Here is a 9,809-nt window from a genome sequence, read left to right as displayed (position 1 = left end):
TATCGTTCAAGACCTCTTGACTTTGACTCGGCAAACAGGCCATTGAGAAAACCCATTTTCTGGCAAACAGGAAGGCTTGCTGCCATTGAGGTACATCCTTCTGCCAAGAGACAGCCTGTGCAAGGACATCCGATCTGGCAAGCAAGAAACCCGAGGCTGAACTCAGACCTGGGTTCCCCGAGTGCTAGCGTGTCGTGTGACTGAAGTCACTGCTGTCATATGGTTGTTACTTGGTTTTTATTCAGGTGGAATCATGATGTGTCTTAACTGGTCGAAGCCTGAGATTCACCAGGGAAAGCTAGGTAGAGGGGTAGATGTTTTTACTGTGAAACTGTGGCTTGAATAAAGCTCTTTGCAGCTTGGGGAGGTAGGGAACAACCAGCCAAAAAACAGAAACCTGATTGCCTTCCATCAATTTTGTATGTAGCTGAAAATAGGTTCTACAGCAGGCTTGGATCTGCCCTCCCCCCCAATATTATTGTGTTCCTGTGTTCAGCTTCATCCTGGTATCCAACATTTGGTTTCCCATCAGCAGTACTCTGCAGGCATACCATGCCTTGAATTTCTTATTGAAGCAGAACAGAAGTTGAAAAACACAAGTTTTCAAAGCAGATTTCCAGCACCGAGGAGTATTTATGGAGGGTTGGTCTGGAAAAAAAAAAAACGTCTCGGTAAGATTGAGCCGCACTCCGACAAAATGACACTGCTGCAGAGCAGTCAGGCACCGATCTGAACAGACCTTTGCATGTCCGCTGGGTAAGCAAACATCTTTCCCTCACTAACAAAAGCACTACTTCTTGACCTGTGATTTTTCCAAGTGTCACTCTCGGGGTTAAAAATAGCTGGCAGAAGGGGAGGGGGAGAAGATGACTTTGACTTCTGCCCACTGAGCACCTGGAGGTTCCTCCTGCGTGGCGCAGCAGACCCACCATCGGCTCCGTGGGCTCGGCGTGCTGTCGGGGCGCAGGTCTGGGGAGCTGCCCGACGTGAAATGTGCCTCTTGGACAGACACGGAGGCTACGCTGGGGCACACTTAGGATGTGTGTGAGCCACTTTCCATGCTTTGTTGCAATTTCCTGTGTCGAGGCATGACTGTTTACAAAGAGGATGCAAAGTGTGTTTTCCCTGGATGCAGCAGTGATCTAGCATCCAAAGCCCTGGCTCCCAGATTTCTTCAGGGAACGTTTGGTCCTTTAAACTGTCTCTTCTTGCTTTTTCTCAGGGCCTTGCTGTGACTGTTTTTGTGCAGTTTGGTGCCAGTCAGCTCCACCCCCCCCGCCTCTCTCTTGCAGATTCACAAACCCGCCTAAAACACTAGCTGGCAAAAATCCTCCGCCCGTGCGTGTCAAATGTGTGCCTTTGTTTGGGTGATGACACGTGCCTGTATTTGCTGATGGTGTTTTAGCTGCTTGGTTCTGTAAGCAATGTCACCGTCTCCTCCAACGATCCGTGGAGAAGAGCACTGCTTGCATTTCCCCCTCACCTCCGCTCCAGTACGCTTTAGCCCAACCTGAAGTATTTTAGTGCGATGATCGAGAGAAGCAGCAATTGCTCATATGATGTGTCACACCATAAACTTCAGGAAAGTAATTCATTCCAACAGTGTAATTCTAGGACTCGGGAACCAAAAATATGGCCTATTACTCATCTTTGTACCTCATAACACAGAATTAACTTAAACCATTCATTTATTTACACAGCAAAGGTTTAGCCAAATCAAAGTGTTGAATGTCAAGAGCCACTGTTGCTACATATTCAGAGTAATTACTTGCTTTATAATTTATTTTTTATTTCTGTGCCAATATTGGCCAAGAATTCGAGTCAGGAGATAGGCATGATGCAGATGATGCAGAGACAAAGAGCTCCTACTTGAAACTCGGGAGAGCAAAACTGAGTAATTGGCATGTCTTGAGTAGGTTATGAAAGCTCGAATGTGTTTATTTTATGGTTATCTAACATCTACAGTATTTTCTCTACTGAATGCTTTTTCCTTCTGCATGAATGAAATTTTCAGGTGTATGCACACACATATACACGTACGGGAGGCTGTGTATATTAAATGCATTGGGGCACATTCAGTCTTCACTTACCTTGGTCTAACTCTGGATGAACTCAAAATCGGGGATATTTAGCTAAGTCAACCCTAGAGTAACTGGGTGCAGAGTTTGATCCCTAGATTTCCTAGATATGCTTCGAAGTAAATTGTAAATCAGGGGAAAATCCAAGAAACCCAAACAAGCAAAAAAAAAAATCCCACCAGAGCTCTGCCTGACAGTGCTGGCCCCTTTGCACAACCCTTGTACCATGGGATGCATTTCACTTAGGAAAGCAAAGTGACCCTACAAGAAAGCAAAGGCAAAAAGAGCAGGTGCAAGGGAAAGGGCAGTGACTAGGATGACAGAAGAGTAAATGAAAGGAGTAGTAAGGAAGAAGACCTGGGAGGAACAGAGAGGAACAGCAACAAAAGCTGTAAAGCTATTATGGAGAGTATCCGTATGGAAGTTGATAGGCTGCTTGTGTGTTTGGGTCAGCTACGATTTTTTTTAGCTATGTAGAGGTTTCTTTAAAGACCCTGGCTTTTGAATAGAGGTGGAGAGCGGGGCATCTTTCTGTGATGTTTCCAGGGTGCCCTGTGCTGCAGCACGGACCTATGCGAGGAGGCAAGGTCCCACGCGCATCTGTCCCAGGAGCAAGCAGTATCGCACTGAAGCTAATTTCCTGCCTGGTGTGGGAGATGCAAGCCTCCCGTAGTCTTAACTGGTGTTTTACTCTTCTCTTTCCCCTATGCAAAGCTGTTGCCGAAACAAAACTGTTGTTTCCTCTTTTGTCAGCTCTGTCAGCTGTGCTGGTGGATCTCTCAGACCCGATGCAAGGGCTGTTGAATGGGGAAAGGTAGCTCGGCGTGGAGGGTGGGTCTGACGCGATAAGTAGGGTGCGTGACCAAGTATCTGTCAAAACCGAGGAGAAAATTTGTCCGTAAGGCACAGAAAGCTAATTCTTTGTGATAGTGAAAAGGTCATCAAGTAGTCACATAGCTGGCTCTGTCTCCTGGGTTCAGGTGGTTGCCCCTGCTCCCCACAGCCATGCTCAGCCTGGGCAGCAGACGTGCCTGCATTTAGTAATGTGCTTTTTTTGGTCAATGAATTGGAGATGACTTGCCAATACGGAAAACAGATTGCTGTTCCATACTGTTAATACTCCATGTTTTGTATCCTGCAGCTGTGGAAGATACCAGCTTTTTTTTTTTTTTTTAAACTTTTGCAGAGATTGTGTTGTGTTGCCAGCAAACAAACTGGCATCTCATGTTTCTCTAAACCCTGAATTTGTTTGTCCTCACCAGAATAACTTCTGTGGTTTGCTGTCTAAATAATCCATGCAAGCCTCTGTGTTCTTGGTCCTATCTCATTAGGTGGAAGAACGTACTAATTAAGACTGTTTCCTTGGTGAATCACCTGAGGCTTTCAAAAATTGTGAAGTTAAGCTGTGATTTGCCTGTTGTTTTATTTTACGACTAAATGATCTTTCTTTAATGTGACTAGTCAGGAATGTAGCTTCCAGGCGTTTATGGTCCTGATGCAGCTCTGGGCTTCATCCAGGCAGCTGTCCTGTGCGTGGTGCTCAGCCTTATCTCTTTATCAAGAGCGTTTCATGAGAATGATCTTTTAGCAGCAGAAATGTATCCAGCTAATAACGTGCTCAGCGATCCTGACTTCTGGCTCTTAAGACAGACCATGAAGCCCCAACTCCTGTAGTTTTATTCTTCAATTCCTCTGCTGATAAAACTTGACTTTCATTAAAGGCGTTTGTGTCAAAGGGTCTGGATCTATTTTTGTTGTCGTATTTCCAGACCGTATTTTCTGTGGCTTTTGTTCTCTAAAGGAAAACCAAAATGTTCGCTAAGTTAACCTTTCCTTTGCTCGCAGAAGAAAATAAAGGTAAGGCTATTCAGACTGGGAGCTGTCATGCGCTTGATGTGCGCTTGGCACTTTCTCAAGCTAGGACGGCGGCCAGGTATGCTTTGAATAAGTTTGTCTCCCTGTTGCCAAAGCCCACCAGCCCCCAGTGGGGTGGGTTGGAATAATTTGTTGGCCGTAGTTGAAAGTGAGTTTGCTGCAAGTGGTTAGTTCATCAGCCATGAGGAAGGACGTTGTACGAGCTGGAGATGGAGGGAAGCCTCTTGGGCTTGTGCTGTTGTCTGGGCGTTAAGGCTAGGGTAAATAAAGCTCTGAGGTTTTCCCCACATTTGTTACTCCTCCTCATTGTAGGAGTAAGGCAATGCGGGAGATCCTCCAAGGCCAAATCAAGGCAGACAGGAAAGATGTGGGTGCAGCATCTTTGTGCCTCCATCTGGGGGGCAGAGGGATCGTGGCATTTTCTGTGCGTTTTATTGGACCTGTACCCACGCAAACAAGACTCTCACATCATGTAAAATTCAGTGTCACGCAGGAATACCAAGCACCGTGTTTCCCCCCCCTCGTCCTGACAAACAAGCAGCTGTCACTTGGGTAATGACGGGCAAGCCGCGGGGTCCGGGTGCGTGGGGTGAGGACTTCCTTTGTTGCAGAGCTCTGAGGAAAGGAGGAGCCGGGAGGAGGATTTCGCGGTGCCTTTTGTTGCTCAGCTGGCACAAGCTGTTATGTCTTTGTCTGGCGCACATGACCTGGAAGTCTGCAGCACCCAGTCTAAATAAGAAACCTCAATAAATAAATAAGTGTCTATAAATTTGAGGCAGAAAAAGGCAGATGCTTTTATTGCGACTGTTTAGTGAATCCATTAAAACAATAAAAGGAACCAGATTCTTTAAGCATAGAAAGGAGCGATATCCTCGCCAGTCCCATCCTTTTGTTCTCATGTGGCGTTCTGCACCAGCAGTGGGAAGGAAAGCACTTGGATAGGCGCTGGCACGTGCTGTGTCGTAGATTGTGGTACAGAGTCTCCTTAGTTTTATTATGTACTTTCGTGATGGGCTCCGGTTGACTTGGACAGCTCTGAGCAGGTGTGCCACTGTGAACTTGCATTAAAAAAAAAAAGTTTTGCCTTCTTGGATTTTGCAGAGTTGCTCGGTTCTAGAAGTAGCAAGGGGATCGTCTTTCATGTACGTTTTAAAAGAGGGAAAAGAAATGTGCCAGAGAGTGATACCAAAATAATTTTGGTTTTCTTTTTTTTTTTTTCTTTTTAATAACGCAAAACTAACATCTGGCTATAGTTTGAGAAACTTACCATCTCAAGTCGTATGTCAAAAGCCAGCAACAGCCAAAAATGACACTTACAACTTGTAAATGCCTGCCTGAAGACTTTCTGAGAAATGAATAATATAAATGAGTAATAAAATAAATGAAATAACTGTTCACCATTAAGTGTGCTAAGTATTTGGGTATGGTTAATGAGATTGTCTCCTCCCCTTATCTATTTCCTTGCAATAACTTTTATCTGTCATCGTACAAGGGGATAAAGAAAAAAATTGTCAGTGGAGGGGGTGGAGTTGGAAAAGCAGCTGTTTCTCTGACCTGGGCAGTTGTGCCTGAAACCATGGTGTATCAGTTGAGACTTCAATTTTTTTTTTTTTTTTTAAATTTTTGAGTTTGTTTATACAAGGTTAAAGCAATAAATCATCAGTGTGACTGCTAACAACCCCCTCTCCTCTGTTTTTTCGTTAGGTGGCAGTGAAAGTAATTGACAAGAAAAGAGCCAAAAAAGACACCTATGTCACCAAGAATCTGCGACGGGAAGGGCAGATCCAGCAAATGATCCGCCACCCGAATATTGCTCAGCTGCTGGATATACTGGAAACTGAAAACAGCTACTACCTTGTCATGGAGCTGTGCCCTGGTGGCAACTTGATGCACAAGATCTACGAGAAAAAAAGACTTGAGGAGCATGAAGCGCGCAAATATATCCGGCAGCTTATCCTGGCAGTTGAACATCTTCACCGGGCAGGAGTAGTTCACAGGTAATCTTAAAAACCTTCTCTGGTTAAAATTTATCTCAGAACCTCTAAGTGGTATTTTGGCATTTATTTGTGTAGTAAGGAGTGTTCCTTATAAAAACGTATTCCTGACAGCCTTTTTGGCTAATCTTCATGATATTGTTTAGATGCTCGTATTGTAGACGTTAGAAAGTATCTGCAGAAAGCACTTAAGTAAGCATGTAACTTCAGGAGAGCACACAGGAGCTGCCCTGACTCCATTCCTTAAATAAGGTAAACCTGTGCTTTGCAAAAGTAGGGCTCTTTTCCTGCAAGTAGCACTATTTTGCCTCTGTTGCGCTGTACCAACATTAACTAATGAATCATTTCACTATTTCTTTGAGGAGGTGGTTGTGTCTGTTGTTTTACTGGTGGAAATACAGCCGTATGGGGAGATGAACTGATTTGCCCAAAGCCTCACAGTGACACAGCTGGGAAGAAGCCTGAACGGGACCACAGAAGTCCCTTGCTTCTGCTTCTCTGCTCTTTCTGTGGCTGTATTGCCCCAGCAGGACCTCACAAGTTTGAATACTGCCGAGTACAATGCAGAGTATGCAACTGTTCCATTCATCTCACAGTGTCTTCTCAGGAGAGATCCAGAGCTGTTGTGATACATCACTTTCTTTCCTTAGGACCTTCATTCAACCAGTGTATAAGCAGGATGTGGATCTCCTTGCAGGAGGAGGATGCTGTGGAGTTAAAAGTTTACCTGGGCTCAAGGGGAAACAAGAAGAGTTCATCAGAGAGAAGTCTGCAGAGGCTTGCTGAATAAGGAGTAGCCACCTCTGCCTGAAGTCACAGAGCAGCAAGTGGTAGAGGCTAGGAGAGTACAGGTGGAGGTATCACACGTGATTGCCTGTCCCTGTTCCTTTCTCCGCTTATGTGTTCTTGACTGCTGTGGAGACAGGAGGATGGCGGGCTGGGTGGACCTTTGGTCTGAGCCAGTATGTCTCCTTTTCTTTTCTTAGGTGTATTTATAGGGTATTGTCTAAGAAGGAGGCTCTGCTTTCTAAATTTGGGCCAACTGGTGTTAAGTCTGGACTCCCACATACTTCCCATATGACGCTGAGCAAGTTGTGTAGGCCCCATCCTCTTAGGTTATGCAGGCATGTAGCAGGAGCTAGACACCTGAGTGCTTTTGAGGATCTGGGTCTTAATTTCCTTGGTTGCACTGACACTGTGTGACTCTCTGATGGAGAGCTGTTGTACACACCCGTCCACAGGGCTGCCGTGCAGACAGCTGGCAAACTGCCTGAAGGCAGCCCTCAGCCAGCTTCTCCAGCTGTGCCCAGCTGTGTGCTGAGCTGCCTACTGCTGTGCAACGCTGTTGGGTGCATCTGGCTGGGTGGAACTCCATGCGCTCTGCAAACTGCTTTTTTTGTCTTGAGTCTCTCTGCGTGTTCCCTGTGATCCATTAGGGATAGGTGCTACGTGCACATACAACCTCAGGTGTACTGAAGTCTTATCTTGAGTTAAATTTCTGGTACTACTGTAATATAAATACTTGAGCAGCCACCAGGTCTATTCTGCAGGTTCTCTATCAGCAGGTAAACTGCTGACCTCTTTAAATTATTAACCCCACAGTTCGGGGCATGGAAAAGAAAGAAGTCTACTTATTGCTTTAAGGGATCAATTGATATCCGGTATGTACAGAGGGAGAGGCAGGAGAAAGGTCAGAGTTTCTGAGATGGCCAGAGGGAAACCTGGCAGGAACAAGATGGACGCATTTAGCTTTTAATGGCAGTACTGAGTTCAGCAGCAGTTCCTTTCCCTGAAAAATTTACCCTTTGCATAGTGGCTGAAGGGCTTATGAGGAGTTGATAGGTTTGGCTTTGATCCCCTTCTTTTTCAGAGCGGATTCAAACCCACATTCTGTACCAAAATAGCTCATTCACTAGGTACAAGCTACAATCGACAGGCTACTGTGGGAAAGAAGGCAAGGCTTTGGGGTCCAGAGAGAACGTGAGCCCAAGTTCCCGTACGGATGCTGCATGCTCGCAGCAGTTTTGGCCCTCACCTCCTTTCTCTCTGCTGTCTCTGTGAACATAAGAGCAGCTCACAGACTGAAGCATGAGGGACTTTCGTGAGCAGAGGGAGGAAGCAGCCCTGGAAATACCGATATGCTCTGCTGCATCTGGCAGCTGAGCTCTCTCTGTCCAGCCCTGTGATGTTGGGTTAATCCTTACCCCAAAGGCAGCGTACTCCATCCACCCCATTTCTGAAATCAGCGCGGCGCAGAGCTCGTCCTTGGGAGTCTTCCATTCAGATAATGAGCAGGTCCAATTCTGCTTAAACTGATAAAATTTGATAGAATCACAGGCAGTATATCTGCAAGTATTTTCTCTAGCTTAACCATTCAATGTCTTGACTTATTCTGCAAACAAAGTACGTAGAGCAGCGTAGAGATGCAAGAAAAACACTGATGGCGTGATCCAGATTTATTCTCCTGGCTCTCTGTGAGCAAGAGAGAGAGAAAGAATAATAGTTACCCCAGGAGTTGTCCTTCAGCATCTCGGGCTTTTGACCATGGCAACTCTAAAAACAGACTACTCAATCGGCAACTGAAGAGGGGGAAAAAATAGTGCAGAATCTGATTCATTCTCACCCTGGATGAAATGGCAATGTTCTGCTGTTGTTATTGTTGTTATTTTTAAAACAGGTAAAAATAACAGCACTTTCTTCTACATGGTGATCTGTGGGTGTTTGCATTCACTGCGTGTGAAACAAAACACAGCATCCTAGGCCAGAAAGCGGTCTGCTGTTTGTCTCTCTCCAAATGCTTTCATATTCACGCTGAAAGGGGCAGGACATTGAAGAGTGTTCACTGACTATTTTACTACAAAAGTCACCAGCGTTTTTCTTTGCATTATTCGGGGAATAATATAGATGACTTGCCGTGTTCTGTAACTCAGGATGAAAAAAAGCCAGATGAAATAAGTTGCATGAAATTTGATTACATTATTTGATGAATATTACTCGGTAAGCTTCATGACTTACAGTCAAGACTTTGCGTAGCAGAAAGCACTCTGGACAAGAGCTGGGACCCAGGACTCAGTGGAAATGCCTTGTTTAAGAGGCACCAGTGTGTGAACAGTCTAAAATTAAAAAACTTCAGGAAACCTCGTTTTATATAGAGAAATTAAAAAATACTCATGTTTGACTGTGTAGATGTATTTCAAATTATAAACATTTCATCTGCTACGACGGATGAAGACTGCAAGTTCCTGAGTGCAGGAGTACATCTTCGGTGAGGGGTGTCCAGGGTTCAGAACTCCTTGGCCGCTCGCTGAAAAAAGAAATGCCGCTATTCTAAATATAATTTCATGTAATCACTTGTGTTTCATTCCTTCTATCATAAGAGCTGGTTGGTTGCTAAAAATATACATGCAACAAGCTCAGCTGTGAATCAGGTAGGAATATTTATCTTTCCCACTGACAGAGGAAAACAAATCCAAATGGCAGTATCTGGTGAAGCTTTCTCTTTTCAGAGGGTGTTTACATAGGCCTTCATGCTGTCAAAAAGCAGGATGAACAATAAGCCCCTTGGGAGTGTAAGGACAACAGAGAAAATGAAGTGAATGCCTTGGTGCTTGCCACTGCATCCCACAGGAAATTCTCAACAACCCTTTTAAAGTAATTTTAACAAAATTCAATCCCATTCAGTGCAATTACTGTCAGGATGTCAAAGAAAAGAATTTAATAATGTATTGGTAGCGAAGATAGCTTTCTGTATTCCCCCTTTTTCTGTCTTCATGGCAGCATATTCATACCTTCCACTGCCATTTTGTAATTAAAAGCAGATCAGAGTTTGAAAGACACAAAAAACCCTGAGGTTTTGAGTGGA

At 44.8% G+C, this 9,809-nt stretch overlaps 1 protein-coding gene across 1 annotated transcript in view; it reads left to right on the top strand.

Moving 5' to 3' along the window:
- Positions 1–2,931: 2,931 nt before the first annotated feature.
- Positions 2,932–9,809, top strand: part of LOC104082261 (hormonally up-regulated neu tumor-associated kinase-like) — a gene marked incomplete at both ends in the record, with an annotated part of 31,152 nt that continues 24,274 nt past the window's right edge. Inside the window, 2 exons of the mRNA XM_009585318.1 lie at positions 2,932–2,972; positions 5,665–5,950. Of these exons, the coding sequence (XP_009583613.1) occupies positions 2,932–2,972; positions 5,665–5,950 (327 nt within the window). The remainder of the gene's footprint in view (positions 2,973–5,664; positions 5,951–9,809) is intronic.

The sequence above is a fragment of the Fulmarus glacialis genome, unplaced genomic scaffold (assembly GCF_000690835.1).
Source record: "Fulmarus glacialis isolate BGI_N327 unplaced genomic scaffold, ASM69083v1 scaffold45529, whole genome shotgun sequence".
Classification (NCBI taxonomy): Eukaryota; Metazoa; Chordata; class Aves; order Procellariiformes; family Procellariidae; genus Fulmarus; species Fulmarus glacialis.
Note: the sequence above shows the minus strand (reverse complement) of the source record. Positions and strands in the feature narration are given on the sequence as shown.